Raw genomic sequence first — 23,341 nt, 5'->3', positions numbered from 1 at the left:
CGCATGATCCGTGTGGTATGGCAAAGGCTGGATAAATGTCCAGATGCAAGGATATCAGTGCATTTTTGCAAGCTCTACAAGCCAGTCAGCTCTGTCAAAAGCATGAATGCACTCGAAGGAGAGTGCCGAGTTAGCCAAACTCACCTGACTCTGAGTATGCTATAGAACGCTTTCCTGGGTCCTTCTGAAGTTGGATCTCCTTCACAGAGAAGATGGAGGCAGCTGGAGAGGAATACAGGACAGAGTCAGGACAAAACTGCACAAAGACTTGAACTTCACATGAACATCTGAACATTACGCCAAGATATATCAAGGGCCCATATCATGAAAAACCCTTAACGTACTTCGAAATAAGAGCTTCTAGCATTGATACATTTTCAGAATGTGCACCTTGGGCATGTATATTCTGACTACTTTGGGCATTCAAACAGATATCCATCCGGTTAACTGTGGAAAACTCTTTAGTTTTTTGTGTAACATAACCGAGACTGCCTCAAATGAGCTAAAACTACATCCAACCAGTGCAGCACTGGATACTAGTGGACACATGATCTTTTACAGCTGTTTTTTTCCTCTTCAGTGGGTGATGTGCCAATATTCGCTTGTCTGAGAAATATATTTCAGCAATTCATGGACTTAACACCAGCCTGGAATATGTAGTGTTAAAAACTACACACCTCAGCTACTCCGTCACTTCATCAGCATGTTTTTTATTGGAGTATTATTGAGAACGAAGACAAAACAGGCGTCTCCTCTAAGAATTGTTTCTAAGAATCCTCTAAGAGACCAGGCAAAAAGTACTTGTTGATAGAAATGGGAAGAACAGCATGAATTGAACCCAAATTAAAATGAACCCTCCCAACTGAGAAAACACATGATGAGAAATGAAATTCCAGATAGTCTAAATTAAATGACAAATTAATTCCCTGTTTGCTCATTAAATTTGTTTTAATTATGTATTTTATGTTTCAGATAAAATGACAGCACCTGATCCATCTTTTCACAGCGTTTTTAAAGAGATGAACGTGTTTTTAATCAATATCCAAGGAAATAGCTGCACATTTGAGCCTAGAATTACCCTCTGCTTTGGAGAGCAATACCCTGTTAACCTCTTAGCAGATAAAATTCCTCTGCGTTGATCGTCATTGATTAAATCTCTTCTAAACTTTCAGCAGCACACAAAAAAATTTGCTTTTTATTTTTTAGTTATGACTATTTCCTAAGTCCTCATGTCTTTGACAGAGGGCTTCTCACATTTTTGCAACTGCCATCAACTCACATTAATTGATACTCAGAGGAAGACGGGAAGCTTTTGAAAATACATGAATGACATGTGGGAAGAGTCTTTTTTAAAAAGCGTGGATAAAGTCAGTTAGTAGTATCTGAATGGTTAACAGAAAAAAATATGGTGAAATCAGGCACCCTTGGCATATATCTATTGAATTGAAATCCAACCCAACTCATTTGGGTTTCATTGATCTGCATAATCCAGTTAAATAAAAAATTATGAACAGAATCTAAAACTTGTATAAGGGAGATTCCAGAATCAAAGCAGCTGAACAATCCACTGCATTTTTTTACATCCCTAGCTTGAAGTATGTTTCAAATTGTAGTGTTTAATACTTACTGTCAGACAGTCGCTGCACTTGCTCTCCCAGACTCCTGAAGTAGGGGTGTCTGAGAGCATCTTCTGCAGAGACACGCCGCTTCGCCTCAAACTACGCACAGAAAACAAACCCAGGGACACACAAAAGAGGTGTGAGTGTCTCTGCTGCTCTACTGACATCCTTAAATCTGTGGTCATTATAGGATCTTCCCGTATTTTTTAATGTATAAAGTAAATCCTACTGACCTGTAATAACTGATTAATTAAGTCATGACCATCACTGTCTATCCTGTAAATAAAAGTCAGAAATGTAAGAAACACAAACGTCATTGCTGCTGCAACACTTGACTCAATACTCATGTAGTACAGGATCCAAATGGTGTTTGGAATGAGCTCAGATGCTCACTCAGAAAATACTGCAGTGCATCCAACTTTAAATGCAAGCCTTGTGCATCTTTTATATGGTGACAGAAAACACCGTAGCACACAGAAAGATCTGGTTCTACAGTGTAATACATTTCATTATAGCCAGCGTAGACATACATGTGCCGTAATTCCCCTGGTAGCAGATTCAAATGATTAATGTAACCAGATTTTATTTCAAGTCATTTCAGATCATTTCTAGTGATCTATCTGTCATAATGTTCACACTACATATAGGACAGCTGGTGCTATGAAACAGTGTAAAAAAAAAAAAAAGAACATAAATAGAATTCGGGAAAAAAAAAATGTTATAAACTAACCTGGGTGCGTGATTGACAAGAGGTTCGGCACGATATCGGGGGAAGTTATACGTCTTAAACTCTTCACTGGTGCTGACCCCTGGCCAGGACTCCTCAGAGGGAGTGCCTAGAGAACATGCATATAAACACACACAGATATAAAAAAAAAAAATCTATATTTAAATCCTCATTTTTTAACATAACATAAAGCAAAGTAGATCATGTGATAAGCCTCAGACGTGCTGGCCAATGCTATTAGAATTATTCATTCAAAAGAAAGCTTCTTCAAGAAATACAGTGGGATCTGAAAATCTGAGAGCACTACTGAAAATACCTTTTTCATTATCATGAAGTTTAAATGAATACAAATTCTGTTGAATTAAAAAAGGCATGCAAGGTAAATAGTATTTTAAAAAGCAACATTTAAAAAAAAGTTTTTTTTTATAATAAAAAGTATTTTTAAACTTATTTTTTAAGTTTGTATTTTTGCTGTTGAGATATCCTCATGAGTTTACTGAGGAACCTGAAAATTTGCTTCCTGTTGGTGTGTTTTGAAAATTGTCTGCCCTTACACTACACAAAAACACCAGTCTGCAGGTGGTATTTTTGCATGGTCGATATCTTCTGGCCATTGTAAGCTGTGAAATATTGCATACACTCACAGTGTGACATTCGCCTTTTTTTGTGGATCAGTTTTATAAGGACATTAAAAACGGCAGTTTTGTGTACCATGCTGTTAGACATGTTGGTATTCCAGTAGCAGTTGGAGTACAATATTTTCAGATTGCCAATTTAAAGTTCAGTAGTAAAAGAAATGCATATTTATCATATTGACAAATGTGCTAATATTTGAGATTTCAATACTGTAAAAGAGCAGACCTAATCAGAATGTTTGAAAAAATATTGGTTTGTTATATTTCTGGGGTGGATCATTTGCATCCAGTCAGCATGGAAGCAGCTCAATTTACAGGAAAATTTCAATATGTTCAAACATAACGGACCCAGCAATGGCAGTAAAATCTTCATGTGTTTGAGGCTGTAATTAAAAATATAGCTGAGCATGTTTTAAACACATGTTTTTACTGTTTTCCAGCTTTTTAAAGAAGGTAGAACTGCTATAAATATTAATACCAGTTGGGGATCCTCTGTCTTTAACACTTGTAGCTAAAACCAACAACAATTAAGCAAATTCCAGATGAAGTTGCCAAGCACTATTACACAGCCAGTAAGTATATAAGAAGGTAAAATCAAAGGGTACATAGATGTTGACTGTTATTTTTAGAATTAATGTACAGTTCGACATAAGGAAACGTAAACTATAGGTAAACTTAAAACTTTTAGCATTTAAATTCGCAGCCACAGAATCAGTGTTTTTGGTCATATTTTCATATTCTGCAGGAAAACTTTGGATCATACACCCGTTTCTGTGCACATGTAGCCATTTTAGTGAGTCTGTATGCAGAAGAGTGCAGTATATCATTTTATATCAGCCAGTAAGTTAACTGGCAAGCAATGTAGCTAATTAGCCAAATTAGATGCTTTTGCGTCCCCAAAAGACCAAAAGAATAAGCAAAAAGACCATTAAATCGTTAATTGTAGCTAACGGTTAGGTTAGTCTGTAGGTAAATTTTCTAGCTATCTCCTGAGGTAGGAAGTAAACTAGGATTAGAACTAGAACCGTAAATTACGTTGGTTTCTGTTTGGGTTAGTTTTTGGTTTTTGTGCCGTGGGCAAACACCCTTATGCTTCTTTATCAAATCCTTCAGTGAAATCAAGCATGGCTGGTGCTTGTTTGTTTTTAAAAGTTTTTTAAAAGCTTTGTTTTTCCAATATCTTCAGTAAGTAAATCTAAGGATTTGTATTTGTACAAATCCTGGTATATCAATGGCACTGGACCTGTACGGTGGTTGGTTAGTGTAGTGATTAACACCTCTGCCTTCTACGCTGTAGACTGGGATTCAATCCCCTGCTTGGACAAGCCACCTACACTATACCAATAAGAGTCCTTGGGCAAGACTCCTAACACCACCTTGGCCTGTGTAAAATGATCAAATCGTAAGTCGCTCTGGATAAGAGCGTCAGCCAAATGCCGTAAATGTAAATGTATCATCCATACAGAAATAAGTCCTTTGCTTTTGTGAGGTGAGTGAAATTGTGATAAATTTAACGAACAAAAAACTAACTACACATACACGAGCATGCAGTTCTTACCCAGAATGCGAAATATTAGATGAAGTTCATCCTCCACTGTAGATCCAGGAAAAAGAGGCCGTCCTGTTATCATCTCATAGAATATACAACCGACTCCCCTACATGCCAAGATAAATAATGTGAGAGAGAGCAAAAGAGCAATAGAGATAGGTGGCTAGATAGACAGCACTGTTATTTAAGTCTTTTAAAACAGTTCGTCGACTTGGAGTTCTAGTGATTATTCACATAACGTTAAGCTATAAATAAATTACATTTAAGAAAAAACTAAAAAAAAATACTAATAAAGTGCTATTTTATGCTCAAAATATAACTAACTAGATATAAAAAGCCACAACAAGTTAATCAGCTGGCCTTTGCTTGGTTTTCAGGATGTGCACTACCTTAGTACATCATTACATTGCTACATTAGATTCCTGGGTGGTTCATCTCAAAGCAAACAGAGCATGCAAAGAGATTCAAAGAGTGAAGAGACACTTGGTGATTTTAGACTCTGCCACAGAACATTATATAAATCTGACAGAAGGGAAAGGAACTACATGGCCTACTCACATTTATAGACATGAATGTGACAAGCATTAGCACAGGTCAGACAGCGTCCTCACTAATTAGAGTGTGACTCAGGCCGCTTTAAACACATAAATACAGTTGAATCCTATGGTCCTAGCCTCCTAAATACAGTTGTCTATAAACACAGTTATCAGTAATCACACCTTTTGGTTTATGACTAACACTGTAATTTCTACCCTCGCAGAAACCAGAGACTAAATGAAATGTCCTCTTCCACATTTAACCAGTAAGACGTATCTACAGTGAGACAACAGACCATCGTTCTAGTCACGATAGTGCTAGTGATGGTACAGAATTAAGTTAGAAAAATGTAGTAGAAGATCTATTGAATGGCTATTAAAAATATACAGTTTTTGCTCTAAATTTGGTCACTCAATGACAATAATAAAGAGACCAAGAGACTCCTTAGAGACCAAGGAAACTTCCATTTCAAAAAGACCGTTATTCTAAGTACACTTCCAACACAAACATACAATAAAATTGCATCATTCATCAATTCATGAATATTGCCAAAAGTATTCGCTCGTCTGCCTTCACACGCATATGAACTTGAGTGAGATCCCATTCTTAATCCATAGGGTTTAATATGATGTCGGCCCACCCTTTGCAGCAATAACAGCTTCAACTCTTCTGGGACGGCTTTCCACAAGGGTTAGGAGTGTGTTTATGGGAATTTTTGACCATTCTTGTAGAAGAGCATTTGTGAGGTCAGACACTGATATTAGACGAGAAGGCCTGGCTCACAGTCTCCGCTCTAATTCATCCCAAAGGCGTTCTACTGGGTTGAGGTCAGGACTCTGTGCAGGCCAGTCAAGTTCACTCATCCACGTCTTTATGGACCTGCTTTGTGCACCAGTGCACAGTCATGTTGGAACAGGAAGGGGCCGTCCCCAAATTGTTCCCACAAAGTTGGGAGCGTGAAATTGTCAAAATCTCTTGGTCTGTTGAAGAGTTCCTTTCAATGGAACAAGGGGCCGAGCCCAACTCCTGAAAAACAACCCCAAACCATGATCCCCCCTCCACCAAACTTTACACTCGGCACAATGCAATCTGTCGTTTTCAGTAACACATTCATAACATAAGCATTACCTTCATTAATCAAACAACCAAGCAAAAGCCAACCTTGCGAACACAATTAAGTTATCAAGCCAGTTCATCTGACTGTCTGCCTGTTGCCTGTTTATTTGATTGTCTGTTCCTTTATCTGTCAGCTTATTAGTTTGTTTATTCAACTAATCATGCCAATATTCCCTGGATATCGGTGCGGACAGGGAGAACAGGGAGAAATGTGTGAAATGGGCTTTGCATATCGTTGCTGTTGGGACAAAACCTTCTATGTCCCTAGATACCTTCTATGTTCATTTTTGTCCCTAGTAAAACGGACAAAAATGGACGTAGAAGGTTTTGTCCCAACAGCAACGATATGCAAAGCCCATTTCACACCGATATCTTTAGTTCTGCTTCAGTGGCATAACAGGCTGGGATTGTTAGACTGACGGATGTCAATCACTCGTGCTTATCAGAATATTTGGACCAAGTCATGTTTTATTTATTTTTATTTCTTCCTTCAAACTTTGCTGGATGTTTATTATAAAACTATTCCCTGAGACTTCAATGCTTTTGGAAGTAAATATGTATGTGACAAGTATAATGCGCTATCTGTGTAGGTGTTTGTGTAGGTGTCTCACCACATGTCAATAGAAGTAGTGTACTCTGTTGATCCTAGAAGCACATCAGGTGGTCTGTACCAGAGCGTGACCACCTCATTAGAGTAAGTCTTAGTGGGAACAGACTTCGCTCGAGCCAGACCTATACCAGAACACCAGAATTTATGATGTATATATATTTTTCTCTATTGTTGTAGAGATAAGACAGATACTGGAAAATGGAAATAGTCTTGCACTGAAGAGTTGGAACCATGTTGGAGTTCATGACTACCTTGAACTCATTAACTCTTCACATTTTAAATACAGTAGTTGTCTTTTTATGGTGTGTATTCATCTGGCACTATTAGAACAGTGTATACTCACCAAAGTCAGCTAGTTTCAGCTCTCCCTTGTCGTTAATGAGGAGGTTCTGTGGTTTCAAGTCTCTATGTAGAACTTTACGGCGATGGCAATATGCTAGTCCTCGCAACAGCTGGAACAGGAAGATCTAGAGCAGAGATCGGTAATAATCAAGAATTAAATGAGCGGAAAAAAATAAAAAATACTTCTGGGCTACAAAACACCTTTATATGCTTGGTGCAATGGGTCAGATCCAAGCGATACTGGTTAAATGCAGTCATTTTGGTCACAGAAGCCACAAATGTGCTGTTTAATTCGTGTTTGGGATAAAAAAAATCAGATTAAAGATGGATTTCCACATGAAATACACTGTAGCAGTTTGTGAAAATGTGTGTTTTTTTTTTGGGTTTGGGGGTTTGTGTGTTTTCCCCTCACTGGCTGCTGGTATGAGCTAACTTTAATACCATAAAGCCAAATATCATGACTGCATTCATTATTCCTTCAGTGGCTATGCCAGCACCCAGGCTTTCTGTATTGCAGTGTGGGGAATTCCCAATGACTGTATGATGTATTTCTGTAATGCATTGGTGGGTGAGAAAAAAACTGAGCTACCGAATATTACATAACATGCCAGACAACATATTAAATGCTTTGTTAGGCTGAAATTCCCCTTTCATTCAATTTCCCCTTTCAATCAAGTTCACATTTCTAATTTTCTTTGCCCCCACTAGTCGAACTTGTTAGAATGTTTAACTTTTCAGTTACAGACTCACCTTTACATTGTGGACACTCATGATGTTCCCACAGTCATCCATGTACTGCTTTAAATCCCTCTCCTAAATATTCATCAAAAGAAACAAGCATGTTAGAAAAGTACCTACTCATCATCACAGACAAAAACAGATAATATACTGTGCATCCTGACCAAGTATTCAAAGACCAGTGTGAGGCACTTGTCTGTGTGGATGATGTCGTGAAGAGTGACAATGTTGGCATGTTTTAAATCCTTCAGGAGGGACACTGAGAAAGAGAAAGCAGAATAAAGACAGGGGTATATAGAGAGACAAACAAGGATATTCAGAAAACTTGGCGTTATTGTATCAATCCTTACAACTGCTTATATTTCTTAACACATTAATGCTCTGTATGAGATTGAATGTTGAGGTGCTGCACATGTCACTTTACCTTCTCGAATGGCAGTACAGGGTGCACCCTCTTCATGCTCCAGCCTGATCTCCTTCAGGGCCACCAGGCTATCGGTCAGTTTACTACGCCCCTTAAACACAGTCGCATACGTGCCCTAAACAGACAATGGAAAATCTGTAAATTGTGATTTGTGAAGTTTCTTTTTCTTTTTTTCTCACCCCACTTCCACCCACTTCACACAAACACATGCTGGGAGCTAAAAGAATCAGCTAAAAGAAGCCTGCGTTGGCCTGCACTGCACTGAGTAGTGGTAGTAGAGCCAGTGCCACTCTACATACGGCTGGGTACTGAAATTCAATATTTTTTTAAGTATTAAAAGTAACTGAATTACTTAAACACTACCAAGTATGAAAACATCCAGTGTCATTATATACCTCAACCTTATGACCATTAGGCTTGCTCCAAAATCTTGACTGCTGATTAGCTGTCTAAATGCTACTCTGTATGCAGGTCATTAATGTTGGCGCATCATCACTCCACACTTGTTTGTGTTTCAGCCACACCTACTTGCGGTTTGCAATTCAAAAGTATTGAAAAAAGCCTTGTTCATACACTGTATTAATATAGAATTTTTTTAACAGTACCCAACAATCATCAACAGTAATCATAGTTACTCAGAGAGAGTAAGAACAGTCATGGTCTCCTGAACTGCTGGATAGTTGTGGCTTCACCAAGGGTTGCTCTCATGATCTCCTGATGACAGGGCCAGTGCTTAGACGGTTGTGCAACTCAGGAGAGTTTTGAGCTCTATTAATTGTATTCTACTTCTTCATGGACTCCCATTTGGTTGGATATTTTGATCCTTGTTTCTGGTAATATTTACTTTGTCAAGGCTAATCACTGCTTGGAACTTCGTACTTTACCGTCACCCAATGAGAACATCACCAGAACCGGAAGCACTGAATAAAGATTTCGTTTCTCTGGTACTGGGGACCCTTCAAGAGGTGACTATGACATGGTTACTCATGTAGCTGGTATGTTTGTGGTTGGCCAAAATCCAAAGTTAGCTTCTTTACCCAAGTGTTCTCTTTTTAGTTTTGCACTGGAGTCGCAGGGGACTAGTAAGCTTGTACCCCACCAATTAGCATCATGCTTGGCTGATTAGTTTGTCAGCTGCAACCTTTATTTTTATTATTATCCCCCTGCTAGTGTAGTACAACCAAGTTTTGGACGGAGATGTAAACTGTCTTTTAACAGTTGTAAGTCTGTTTTAGTAGCTTGCAAGGTGGACTGTGGACTCCACCTTGGTGGACTGTGTCACTACAGGTAACGACTTACAAGCTCTTATGGCTGCGTGGTTTGTATGTTATGGGTTAAGATTAAGATTAAGTGACCCTTATTAGTCCCACAACGGGGAAATTTCACCTCTGCATTTAACCCATCTGTGAAGTGAAACACCACACACACACTGGTGAGCACACACACACACACACACACACACACACACACACACACACACACACACACACACACACACACACACACACACACACACACTAGGGGGCAGTGAGCACACTTGCCCGGAGCGGTGGGCAGCCTAATCCGCAGCGCCTGGGGAGCAGTTGGGGGTTAGGTGTCTTGCTCAAGGACACCTCAGTCATGTGCTGTCGGCTCTGGGGATCGAACCGGCGACCTTCCGGTCACGAGGCTGGATCCCTAACCTCCAGCCCACGACTGCCCCAGTTATCTCAGTGAGCAAGCAGTTTTTCTAGTACTTACTAGCTAAAGCACACAAATTCTATGGGAATACTGTAGAGAGAGCACGAGTAAAAAGGGGTGATAAATATGTAGTCATAACTTTTGAAGAAGAACTAGGCAGCAAGACACTTCTCAGCTACTTTGTCCATTTGGTTAGTTTCTTACCTCTCCCAGTTTGTCCAGTTTGATGTATGTCTCCAGTTTCCCAAAGCCAATTTCAGACTGTGTGTGAGAGACAAAACTGTAAGGGGTTCATCATAGTCATCATCAATATGTTAGTGTACATAATGTACATAACGTACATACAGGACTAAATAGATAGAAACCAGAAGAACAAATGACGGGTTTGTAGTAATAACAGCAGGAGATCAAGCTTCATAAAGGATTTCCTAAATATGACAACATACTTTGCTGTGCAGTCAGACCAACAAAAACTAAGGACTAAATTTAACAAAAAAACTACAAGATAATATATCCTTTTACTGTCTTTTCACTAAAACACTTAAATATAACCGTTCCCAAGACCACAAAAAGCTGAACCATGCAAGCTGAACTTTGCTGAATGCTCTGAACAAAAGACCCCACAACAAAAGGTTATTGGACTGGAACTGTTAATAAAATGTATTTTATGGACTCGACTCATGTCAAGACTACAAATAGGATTTTTCACATATAAAAAAGGCTCTCTTTATAGAAAAACCTCCAGTCAGAAGCAAAAAACGGACGCAGTTCTCAAAGGAAAAAGGCAAAATATCTTCAAACGGGTAGCAATTAGCTGATTAGTTGTCATTTGTATAGCAAGCATGCTAGCTAGGTAGCTAAAAGTTAATGAACTTTAATACTTCAGGTAGATCAGCTCACAAATTAGATAGTGTGCTAGCTAGTGTAACTGCATATAGAACATCTTGGCAAAAAAAGGCCTGGAGTTTGATGTATATAAAATAAAAAAAATTTTTTTAAACAAGACCTGAATTCTAAACATACTGAACCTCAAAAAACATTTAGTCAAAAACAAAGACAGGAAAAAAGGTCAGGAAGAAATGAGAGCTAAAACAAAAGAAGCAAGTTTTAGTCTGAAAAACTTTTTAGTTTGAAAAACCATCTTAACCCATTTGTTCTAAATCCAATGCGAACAAACAGCTTGAGGGAAGTACTGAAGTGAGGGCACAGCATCTGGATGCTGCTATCTGGTTTTCCATGCCGACGCGTGTCTCAAACAATTTTCTCTCTTTTTCTTCCATGCCTGCTGGGTACAGAAATGCTTTGGTCACTGAAGTGACAGAAACTAGGCTAATACAAACCCAGGAGCACAATGCGCGTGTATACTGTACACGCACTAACCTTTTTTCAGCCGAGTTTCCACTAGAGGCTAAATGTGCTCCCTCCATTCCCTCTATTCCATGTGTCCTATATAATCAGCATCTCCATTGACCAACTTAACAAATGAAGCATGTGATCTTCTTCATTCTCCCTTTCTCCATCTCTCTGCATCTCCCTCTCACACACAAACACAAACAGCCTACTGTGAGTGTTTTGAGACAAAGCCAATGAAGGACAAATGAACAATATCAACCTTCAGCTGTTTTTTTAAATCCAAGAATTCATTAACCACCAAATTTAAGCCCCGATTAAAGCTGTTCATTTAACAAACTTAGGCTGTCGATGTACTGAATTTGTCTGCTTGGATTCAATCGCAATATCAATATCAGACGACTTCTGATACTGAAATATTCCTAGTGTTTATCAATCGTTTATCAAAGCTACACACAGTTGCACATTTTAACAAACAATTACTGTTTATATGAACAAAAAGTTTGGCCCTTTTTATAGCACATTTTGTATTTTATGTTTTTCCAGTATGTTAAACAAATAAATACAAATGGTGTACTGACATTTTCAGAAAAAAATCCTGTTCCCTGTAGAGGATGTGTCAACCTGTCATCACTTAAAAATCAACAAAATGTCATTTGAACAGTGCTATTCAAACCTTTTCTGACTTTTTTCACCACTTTAACTGTTCCTAGGGCTGAGCAACATATACAGTATATTACCAATGTTTTTTTTAAAGTATAGCATGATTTGATGTGAAATGCTCCAATTATGCACAGTGGTGCCTGAAGCGTGCAATGTGTCTAAAAGCTCCCTCACAGAACGTTTTAACACAAAATGGTTATGAATGAGTCGCCTAGTTTTGGGCTAAAGGTTTGGACAAAGAACCTGGTTTTAAATCTCATTCAGGAACATGCAAGTTGTTATAGCAGATGTACCCACAGAAACTTACTGCTTCTAATCTACTACTATTTTACTATTATCAATTTTTACATAATATATATAGTTTTGCCCTCAGAAGTGTCTTCTGAGCTGACTACTATTTTACCATTATGAATATGTACATAATATCCAAATTAACCCTAAGAAGACATGGGCATGTGCACTAGTCATTTTTTTATATAAATAAAATAGTTATATTTGTATTGTAAACCTTGCAACCTCTGGTTCCTATGAGCACCACTGTAAAAACTGAGTTTCTCTACAGTGTTGCATTGCCTATCACACCACTGAAAATGACGTTGTTTATGTCAAAACAATTCATTATTTAAAATAAAAATTAAAAAATCAGTGGAATTCCCCATTACGTGCATAGTTGAGTTTCCCAAAGTCTTGCAACTCTTCCTTGATGTGACGCAATCAGATGACACCCCTACTCTGCCCATCTGAGATGTTCAGGGGGAAATGAGCAAGACCCCTAGCGCTGCATTTGTCTACCATATTAAATTGCTATGGATAAGAGTGTCTGCTAAAATCACACAGCGACAGATGAGGAGGGTACCTACTGTATTTCATTTAGTTATTTTAACTCAACATAGCAACGCATAGCAATTTGTTCACTCCCAAAATACATTTCCACAGCCAAATGTGAAATGTTACCCAAGTTAAAGGACAAAATTACATTGGGGATAAGTATTGTTACTATATTTTATCTTGACTGGAAAAAAATCACTGTGTTCATAGCGGTGAGGTGCCCACCTCTATTCACTGACTACCTAAAAAAGCTAGCTAGGTAGTGCCCCACTAATTTCAGCCCAGGGGTCAATATCTTGATGACTCAAGAAATCGGGAGATGTCTATGATATACTCATTTTGTGCATCACGTCAACAAAAATGATCACAATAACAATAAATTATTTCTTGATTCTTGATAAAAGTTCTCCGGTGTTAACTGACAGACTTTGTGTCAATGATTTGAATCTGTCTGTGCTTGCTGAGTAACTGATAGTGGCTGTGCATCGGTGCAAAAACAGATAGAGAGATAAAAATCAAAAAGAGAAAGAGAGCGAGAAAGTAAGACAAACACAGACAGAGAGAAAGAGGACCAAACGCGTTACCAGAGAAGCACGCCGTAACCTCCGACTCAAGGGTTTGTCGAAGGGAGGACTGTTCATAGCAAACTTCTCCAGGTATCCTTCTGGCAAGCGAATATCCACTGGCAGTGATAGGCGTTTATTAATGTCCTTCAGAAGAAAGAAGAATGTGAGAGACCGAGAACAAGGTAAGACATAACAATACACCCAACCAAAAGCAATGAAACAGTGTACCCGTGGCTACAAATCAAATTCGCCAACTGTAGCTCATCATGGCTGCGTTTGGACATTTTTCCATTTTACAATCCAATCTTGAAGTAAACCAGAAAACTTCTTTAGACTCTCTGGACTGTTATTTTAGGCAATAACATTTTTTCCACAACAAACCTGCTATTCAGTGAATAAATGTGGTTTATAAATATGCTCAGAATGTTATGCAGGTCATACACTATATTTCCAAAAGTTTTCAGTCACCCATCCAAATCATTGAATTCAGGTGTTCCAGTCACTTCCACGGCCACAGGTGTATAAAGCCGAGCCCCTAGGCCTGCAGACTGCTTCTACAGACATTAGTGAAAGAATGGGTCGCTCTCAGGAGCTCAGTGAATTCTAGCGTGGTACCGTGATCGGACGCCACCTGTGCAGCAAGTCCAGTCGTGAAATTTCCTCACTACTAAATATTCCACAGTCCACTGTCAGTGGGATTATAACAAAGTGGAAGTGACTGAACGACAGCAACTCAGCCACGAAGTGGTCGGCCATGTAAAATGACAGAGCGTGGTCAGCGGATGCTGAGGGGCATAGTGTGCAGAGGTCACCGACTTTCTGCAGAGTCAAACACTACAGACCTCCAAACTTCATGTGGCCTTCAGATCAGCTCAAGAACAGCGTAGAGAGCTTCATGGAATGGGTTTCCATGGCCGAGCAGCTGCATCCAAGCCTTACATCACCAAGCGCAATGCAAAGCGTGGAATGCAGTGGTGTAAAGCGCCGCCACTGGACTCTAGAGCAGTGGAGACGAGTTCTCTGGAGTGACCATTCACGCTTCTCCGTCTGGCAATCCGATGGACGAGTCTGGGTTTGGTGGTTGCCAGGAGAACGGTACTGGTCTGACCCCTTACTTCCAGTGAAAGGAACTCTTAAAGCTTCAGCACCAAGAGATCTTGGACAATTTCACGCTCCCAACTTTGTGGGAACAGTTTGGGGACGGCCCCTTCCTGCTCCAACATGAACAGCACCAGTGCACAAAGCAGGTCCATAAAGACGTGGATGAGCCAGTTTGGTGTGGAAGAACTTGACTGGCCTCCTCAGAGTCCTGACCTCAACCCGATAGAACACCTTTGGGATGAATTAGAGCGGAGACTGTGAGCCAGGCCTTCTCGTCCAACATCAGTGTCTGACCTCACAAATGCGCTTCTGGAAGAACGGTCAGAAATTCCCATAAACACACTCCTAACCCTTGTGGAAAGCCTTCCCAGACGAGTTGAAGCTGTTATAGCTGCAAAGGGTGGGCCGACATCATATTAAACCCTATGGATTAAGAATGAGATGTCACTCAAGTTCATATGTGTGTGAAGCCAGACGACCGAATACTTTTGGAAATATAGTGTAAGACGCAACAAAGTAACTACTAAATGCAGTCAACTGAAGTCTAGGCTGATTAATAGAAATTTAGACTAAAGCAAGAAAAGCACCAAGTGAAGCATTAATAATGCTCTGTTACAGAACAAGAGATACTTCATGTACATTGTATGTCCAAAAGTTTGCAGACACCAGCTCATCCAACATTTCCTCTGGAATCAAGGGTATTAATAGATAGTTTTAACCCTCCTTGCTGCAACGACAGCCACTACTCTTCTGAGAAGATTTTACACCATATGTTGTAGCTGAAGAGAGTTCCACTGCTCAATACTGTTGGACTACATACCCCTCTAGCAGACACCTGTCTTTGAGCATTCTCACTTCAGGCACATGTGCAGCTGCTCAAGAGTGCCTCATTCTTGAGGCAATGCCTTCCTATGGAGACCATCTAAGCTGTTTGTGCAGCAAATAGTCCGCCTTAAAGTATTTCAGTAATTGACTAATTAGAAATTCAAAAAAAGAAATTCACTAATTAGATGAGGTGTCTGATCGTTTTGGACATATTTATGTATCACTGACTGCTACCAATCACAGAAAGCATCAACCTTCCTATTAATGGAAATACTGGTGTCTATGTGTTTGTTTATGTACATGTGAGTTTATACTAGATTTATCAGGCCCGAGCATATTCAGGGATGGTTCTGCATTACCTCATTGGAGATACGCCGAGGATGGTTGTTACGCATGCGGACTCGGACAGGACTCTGAACCTCATCGGACGAGGTTCCTGAAGCCTGATCACTCTCTCCGTCTGATCCCATCTTCACATTCTCATGTACTATGCCTAAACACACAAAACACAGGTATTAGTGTACTTCTGACACCTTACATCTCAATATAACTAAAACTTCCTAACTTATTTAGCTCTAACCAGTGACCTGTGGTCAACTGCAAAAAACCTCTGAAGTATCCTAAACTAAAAGCTTAAGTGCTAATTCTAAGTTGTATATTTCAGTGATGCAATTGTTGAAACCTGAAGTGCTGAATCTTAAACTCAATCTAATATTCAATTTACCATTACGAATTTTATCAACTTTCAACTTGGATTTTACACAGCTCACCTAAGCAATTTTTTTTTGGGCAAAATTCATTGTTTTATGCATGTGATCACTGGTGCCTAAGCTTCAGGATAGATTAAATCTAGTCAAAACTATGACCCTAAGCATAATCAGTCACCTTAACAAACTATCTGAGGAAAAGCCGATTAACAGCAGCATTAGGGTTAAGATTAGGAATAGAACCAGAGCCAGAGTTAGGTGGAAAAGTTAAGTTGAATTAATAGATATTTATTTGAATGTCTGTTAAAGGTGGTGATTTACAAATCTTCTAAACATAATGTTAACAGAATATATATCTTTAACCTATTCATAACGTCCAAAACGACAAAAAACACGTTTGTGGCAACTGTATACTCGCTTTTAATTTTGCATATGCATGTGCACACTTCAGCTATGTGAGCAGCACTATACTCATTCGTGTAGCTACTGTCTATCTAGAGGAATAAAAGTCCTATCCCCCTAAGGGGGGAGTCAGGGGCCGATAAATCCCCAATCGTCAGTGCAACTTTTGACAGCTGCGTGTGGTTTTGCACAACCAGATCAACAGCAAACATAGCAACAGTCAAAGAGCTGACTTAATTTATTGAGAAGATGAAGGAAACAGCAGCAGCAATGACGATGATGACCAGCTCTATCAGCCTCTCTTCAAACGTTTCTGCCATTGGCAGCATTATTTCTGGTTTGTTCAGTCTGCTACAGGCCGATCATACGGAGGTATACTTCCCCTACTGTTAGGCTGGCATTGTCTTTTAACATTTCATGTTAATTTCAGAGGATGTGCAAGGCAACATCTAGCACGTGCGTACGCATAGTTAAAAGCAAGTATACTGTGGCCTTAGCGTTGGTTTCTTTCTACACGGTCACCCCTGCGTCCACTTTTTTGTGATTTGTACAGGAAAGGGGGCGTATCAATTCTGCTCAGGTAAGAGTATGTAAGAATTTATTATGATTCATCTCATTTGATCACTAAAAGGTTTTAATAATGAATTTATTAATAGATTTTTTAGCAAAAAAAAAAAATCATGTTTAAAACCCCAATTCCAGTGGAGTTGGGACGTTGTGTAAAACATAAATAAAAACAGAATACGATGATTTGCAAATCCTTTTCAACCTGTATTCAATTGAATACACTACAAAGACGAGATATTTAATGTTCAAACGGATAAACTTTATTGTTTTTTGCAAATATTCACTCATTTTGAATTTGATGCCTGCAACACGTTCCAAAGAAGTTGGGACAGGGGCGTGTTTCCCACTGAGTTACATCACCTTTCCTTTTAACACTCAATAAGCGTTTGGGACCTGAGGACACTGATTGTTGAAGCTTTGTAGGTGGAATTCTTTCCCATTCCTGCTTGATGTCCAGCTTCAGCTGCTCAGCAGTCCGGGGTCTCCGCTGTCGTATTTTGAGCTTCATAATGCGCCACACACTTTCAAGGGGAGACGGTCTGGACTGCAGGCAGGCCAGTCTAGTACCCGCACTCTTTTACTACGAAGCCACGCTGTTGTAACACGTGCAGAATGTGGCTCGGCATCGTCTTGCTGAAATAAGCAGGACGTCCCTGAAAAAGACGCTGCTTGGATGGCAGCAGATGTTGCTCCAAAACCTGTATGTACCTTTCAGCATTAATGGGGCCTTCACAGATGTGCAGGTTACCCCTCCCATGGCCACTAACACCCCCCCACACCATCAGAGATGCTGGCTTTTGAACTTTGCGCTGAAAACAATCCGGACAGTCCTTTTCCTCTTTGGCCCGGAGGACATGACGTCCATGATTTCCAGAAACAGTGTGAAATGTGGACGCGTCAGACCACAGGACACTTTTCCACTCTGCGTCAGTCCATCTCAGATGAGCTCGGCCCAGAGAAGCCGGCGGCGTTTCTGGGTGGTGTTGATATGTGGCTTCACTTTGCATGGCAGAGTTTTAACTTGCACTTGTAGATGGAGCGACGAACTGAGTTCACTGACAGTGGTTTTCCCGAAGTGTTCCTGAGCCCATGTGGGAATATCCGTTACAGAATGATGTGGGTTTTTAATGCAGTGCCGTCTGAGGGGTCGAAGGTCACGGGCATTCAGTGTTGGTTTTCTGCCTTGCTGCTTACCTGCAGAGATTTCTCCAGATTCTCTGAATCTCTTGATGATATTATGGACTGTAGATGATGAAATCCCTAAATTCCTTGCAGTTGCACGTTGAGAAACGTTGTTCTTAAACTGTTGGACTATTTTCTCACGCAGTTGTTCACTAAGTGGTGAACCTCGCCCGTCCTTGCTTGTGAACGACTGAGCCTTTCAGGGATGCTCCCTTTATACCCAATCATGACACTCACCTGTTTCCAATTAACCTATTCACCTGTGGAATGTTCCAAACAGGTGTTGTCCCAGTCTTTTGTTGCCCCTGTCCCAACTTCTTTGGAACGTGTTGCAGGCATCAAATTCAAAATGAGTGAATATTTGCAAAAAACAATAAAGTTTATCCGTTTGAACATTAAATATCTCGTCTTTGTAGTGTATTCAGTTGATTATAGGTTGAAAAGGATTTGCAAATCATCGTATTCTGTTTTTATTTATGTTTTACACAACGTCCCAACTCCACTGGAATTGGGGTTGTAATAGTTTTAATGCACATCTCAAATTCACAAATGTTCCATCAAATCCACACATATTAAATTACAGTTCTCAGTAAAATGATTTAAATCAGTGTTAGAGCATCACTGACATGTGTGAGTGTTTTTTCACACCACTACAGCTATTATTTTTATTTTCTCGCCATTGCAACACTCAATCACGGGGACAAGCCCCATACAATAAACAAACAAATAAATAAATAAATACAACGCATGTGTGGGCTTTGCAGCAATTATTTATGCTACAGCGTGCTCACAGAAAACACAAGGACCTCTGATCTTTGCAACGTTCTTCAGTTTTTCCTTTATGATTTTAATAAACCAAAACCGAATCTGCAGTGGCGGCAAACAAAAATTATAAACAGAACCTTAAATATTAAACTGAAACAGAAGTTGTAAGCGATGTATCTGCATGTAATGTATGTGTTTTAGCTTTAAAAGTGATAGAAACATGAGAACTAGTCAGTGGGATTTAATCAGTGGTTTAGCGAGTAAAGTTTGTTGGGCTAGGAATGACCCGTATAAATCTTCATCAAGTACTGTTTCTATGCTTTAATAGTGATAAGTTTCCAGAGTGCAAGTGAACATCATTTTCATCAAAACTCAAAATGAGTTAAACTAGGCATCCTTTTGTGTATACATTCATAGCTACTTTTAGTTTTAGCAGTGATTCCAGTGAGTTTATTGAAATTTAAATGGCAAAATAACCATATTCTGCTCTGAATGGACGGAAGCACGAAATTATTATTTAACTAAATGAACTTTTTGAAAGTTGTTTCAACATAATCACAGATTTAACCTGTCGCTTTCAAATGACCCCTTGCCGGGCTCCTGTACACTGACATTTGCGCATAGAACTACATGAACAAAAGAAGTAACCAGGGAGAGACAGCGAAAGTCACAGACACGAGCAAAAGAGAAATAAGGAGAGAAAGAAAATAATTGGGATAGAGAGTCACCGAGAGAACCAGTCCGGTGAAGGGAGAGGTAAGGTCGGTCCAGGCCATCTCTACGGATCGCGCCGCGGCCCAAACCCCCTGCATACTGTCTCAAGAAAGAAGGGGCACTGTGTGATGCAGGAGGGGGCACGGGGCAAACCATGGGCTCTGAGAGAGGAGAGAGAGAGGGACAGAAAGAGAGAGAGAGAGAGATGAATGAAAAACGTAAAAGACAAGCAGCTGTACGAGAGTTGGGTAGAGAGGTACAGAAAGGTCAAATAAGGAGACATGCCAAGGAAAGAAAGAGACAGACACGGAAAAAATATACGCATACAAAGAAACAGTTTAAGGGAAAATATTCACTCAACCCTTAGGAGTCGCAGGTATCGCTGCCAATTACAACAGCAAGGTGTAATTTTATCTATTGATATTTCTCGCTTACAACAAGAGAGAATACATTCTGTTTGCATTCTACCCTTTAAACCAAATGTCATATTTGTGTTAATAAACAGGTGATATTTTATTATATTTGGAATTTGAAAAATCCAGAAAATGAAAAATCTGATGTCCTGCAGAAAAAAAACAACAACAACAAAAAAACAGGTGCATCTACCTTATAGGTGGACTTTGTAGCTGTACAATAAAAGACTAGAAGAATAGAATCTGTTTTTCTGCATACTTTGTTAGCCCCCTTCCACCCTGCTCTTCAACGGTCAGGACCCCCACAGGACCACCACCGAGCAGGTATTTTTTGGGCAGTGGATCAATCTCAGCACATTAGTGACACTGACAGGGTGGTGGCGTGTTAGTTCAGCTGTTGCAGCATAGTTTGTAGACCTTCATCAGTGGTCACAGGACGCTGCCCACAGGATGTTGTTGGATGAATATTGTTGTTGGTGGACTATTCTCAGTCCAGCACTGACACTAACACTGCTGGTCTGATCTACTTGTGCCAGTGCAACACCCACCAAAGCCACATCAGTGACACTGCAGTGCTGGGAATGATCCACCACCCAAATAATACCTGATCTGTGCTGATTCTGTGGGGGTCCTGACCACTGATACAGCTCTGTATCTGTACAACTGGCACATCATACAAATCAAATGGAAATATTATTAATTACATAAGTAACATATTTAGATTTCTAAGGGTTAAAGAGACAGACAGTGCGGCAGGCAAGGTCAAAGATGTAGCATTAAAAGCCTACGTGTACAATTTGTGGTTGAAACAGTTTAACTACCTCAGAGCTAATTAAATCCAATGAATGCTTTGCCTCATGGTAAAATTACGTTTAGTCATAGTACAAAAATAACCTCATCCCAATTTTCCGCATGTATGCATTTAAAAAGTGGCGTCATCTGCAACTTTCCGTTCAGTGTAACTTAATCCAAACCAGTCTTAAAGGAATTTCCACTGATCATTCAAAATATTTGCATCATTTAATCATCGATATGTAAGACAAACATTCTGAAATATCCACTTCCAGGATGTCTGTAATATTCAGAATTTACAATCCAAAACCACAAGTCAACCTACAACCTCTGAGTTTTTATATGTGATGCTGATAATGGTACAATAATATAGTAAATAGTATAGTAAACTGATGCTATCAAGCAAAACTGTTAGCACTAGTTTATATAGGTTGACCATCCACGCCCAGCACTATGATTAGGAGAGATGCACCTTATTGAACATGACTGGCTAATAAAACCATTATTTACATTATTTATCATATGTGAATAGATTTTTTTTTTTTTTAAATACGTTTTATATTTTAAAACAATGTCTCAGGCTACTTTGTAACCATTTCACGTAATAACTTTCTGTGAGGGAGCCTTTATATTATGCCTTGTACAAGGTATTATATTCCTTAGAGGTCTGGTTACTGTAAACATTGCTGAGAACAATTCTGACTTAGTAAGTTTCTGTAGATTGAGCAATTTGTTTTGTTTACATCTTAAACATTTAATAATGTGGACATGTAGGAAAGTTGGTGAAATTCTCCTTTAAATGAGCTTTTACACATACTTTTCTTTTGGGTTGCATAATATCATTCATGAAATTACATGACATCTGAAAAAGTGTTGTGATTAAGTCACATTGAGAGTTTAACATTGAGTATTGGATAAAATCAGCGTTGAGTGTCATAGGGTGCTACATAGACTTCCAATGATATACATTTTCTGGTTTCCCTTTAGTAATTAGCCTAAAAATCTGCGGTGAGTACTAATATTTGGCACTTGTATGAATTTTGTCATTCACAATTTCAGTGCCACAGATCTTGCCTCACAGAATCACCTGAGCGAGTCACCTTTTACCTCTACAGGATGGACAATAAATATTTTCAGTATTTCGTCAGTATTTCATTTTGTGGTTTAAAAGTCCTTTTAAATGGCATTTCTAAACACCATTTACTAGGAGTCTGTGACCCAGGAAATGGGTGGCAAAGTAAACATAAGAGGCTAACACAACAAAGACCAACTGTCCATGTGTTAATGAGCCATTTATCCTTTTTTCTTTGTAAAGAACGGAAAGTCTCTGTGACTTTATGAAGATTTTGTATTTTTATATTTAGGAATTGTACTTAAAACTGATAAAATGTCTTTTGGCTTGCTCTGAGGAAATTCTACATTTGTGGCAAAAACAAAAAAAACGTCTTCCACACGTAGCGTGAACCCTCCACCCCTCCAAATCCCATAAAAACTTAAGCCACAGTTTATCTTTTGTGCTTGTACCATTTAAAGTCATGTGAAAGTGTCTGTACAATAACATACTTTTAATTTGTCCGAAGCAAAGCTACTATCAAATATCAGCGGCCCTGTTCTCACTCATCTCTCATAACTGGTACCACAACTTTGAAATAAATACTCTGGTTAAAGAAAAAAATTATTTCAATGAATGAATTTTTGGAGACCTCCTTGAGGTCTGTTACTACAGCCAATTTGTTGTCACCCTTTTATTTTGGGATTTTGAGAGCCAAAACTGATGCTTTCAAGTATGAGGATTCGTTTATATGGTCAGACAATCCATATACTTCTAGATGCTGTGGAAGGAAAAATACACCTAGAATTTACTAGAATAAACCAGGTACTGAAAGTGCTTTAGCCATGTACAGTGGTGCTAGAAAGTTGTGCTGTAAACCCTTTTTCTGCATAAATTTGACCTTGTGAATCAAACTGAATCATAGGCGGAGTGTATCGTTACACTCCGTTAAACCGTTAAAATGTGATCAGATCTTCATCCCAGGGTAAAAAAATATACAAATTAAACAAATAACACACAATTACATACTTTTTCATTCGATGTTTGCTTTGGAAAAGGTTTGAATAGCAATCAGGTATGACGTGGGATAGCCTGGTCCTGTTAAAGATCAACTGGAGTCTTCACCAGCACAGTTTGGTCATTGTCACGTACATTTGTGAGTGCACGCAACGCCTCTGTCACACCGGTCAATGCTAATCCTTCTGGAAGAGGTCGCAAAACAATTTCTCAAGAGTCTGGACTTCTGTCTGCAGATGTTCTGTCAGGCAGATGTTCAAAAGGGTAAAATGTACAAACATCATTCTTATCCTCTCCAGGAGTGGTTGTCCAACAAAGATCACTGTGTAAGGTGAAGAACATTCCACGAGATCACTGAACACCAACAGTGTGTACGTGAGGAACGCAAAGAGGAACTAAAATACTCTTCATGAAGAACATG

The 23,341-nt window shown here is 39.3% G+C and overlaps 1 protein-coding gene across 5 annotated transcripts in view; it reads right to left on the bottom strand.

Annotated features, from left to right (window-relative positions):
* The window catches only part of LOC108412532 (cyclin-dependent kinase 16), a 36,462-nt gene that overhangs the window by 7,138 nt on the left and 5,983 nt on the right, over window positions 1–23,341 (bottom strand). For 3 of the 5 annotated variants that reach the window (XM_017684592.2, XM_017684593.2, XM_037536143.1), the window contains exons 3-16: window positions 19,662–19,808; window positions 15,670–15,803; window positions 13,403–13,528; window positions 10,182–10,238; window positions 8,298–8,412; window positions 8,038–8,132; window positions 7,886–7,948; window positions 7,137–7,260; window positions 6,795–6,915; window positions 4,540–4,637; window positions 2,350–2,455; window positions 1,853–1,895; window positions 1,628–1,718; window positions 145–222 (exon numbers count right to left, since the gene is read on the bottom strand). In XM_017684592.2, coding sequence (XP_017540081.1) covers window positions 145–222; window positions 1,628–1,718; window positions 1,853–1,895; window positions 2,350–2,455; window positions 4,540–4,637; window positions 6,795–6,915; window positions 7,137–7,260; window positions 7,886–7,948; window positions 8,038–8,132; window positions 8,298–8,412; window positions 10,182–10,238; window positions 13,403–13,528; window positions 15,670–15,803; window positions 19,662–19,808 — 1,398 coding nt within the window. The remainder of the gene's footprint in view (window positions 1–144; window positions 223–1,627; window positions 1,719–1,852; window positions 1,896–2,349; window positions 2,456–4,539; window positions 4,638–6,794; window positions 6,916–7,136; window positions 7,261–7,885; window positions 7,949–8,037; window positions 8,133–8,297; window positions 8,413–10,181; window positions 10,239–13,402; window positions 13,529–15,669; window positions 15,804–19,661; window positions 19,809–23,341) is intronic. The other 2 variants (XM_037536144.1, XM_037536146.1) reach the window with 1 other exon arrangement.

The sequence above is a fragment of the Pygocentrus nattereri genome, chromosome 29 (assembly GCF_015220715.1).
Source record: "Pygocentrus nattereri isolate fPygNat1 chromosome 29, fPygNat1.pri, whole genome shotgun sequence".
In the NCBI taxonomy this organism is placed as follows: Eukaryota; Metazoa; Chordata; class Actinopteri; order Characiformes; family Serrasalmidae; genus Pygocentrus; species Pygocentrus nattereri.
The sequence above is the reverse complement of the archived record's forward strand: the minus strand, read 5'-3'. Positions and strand labels throughout refer to the sequence as shown.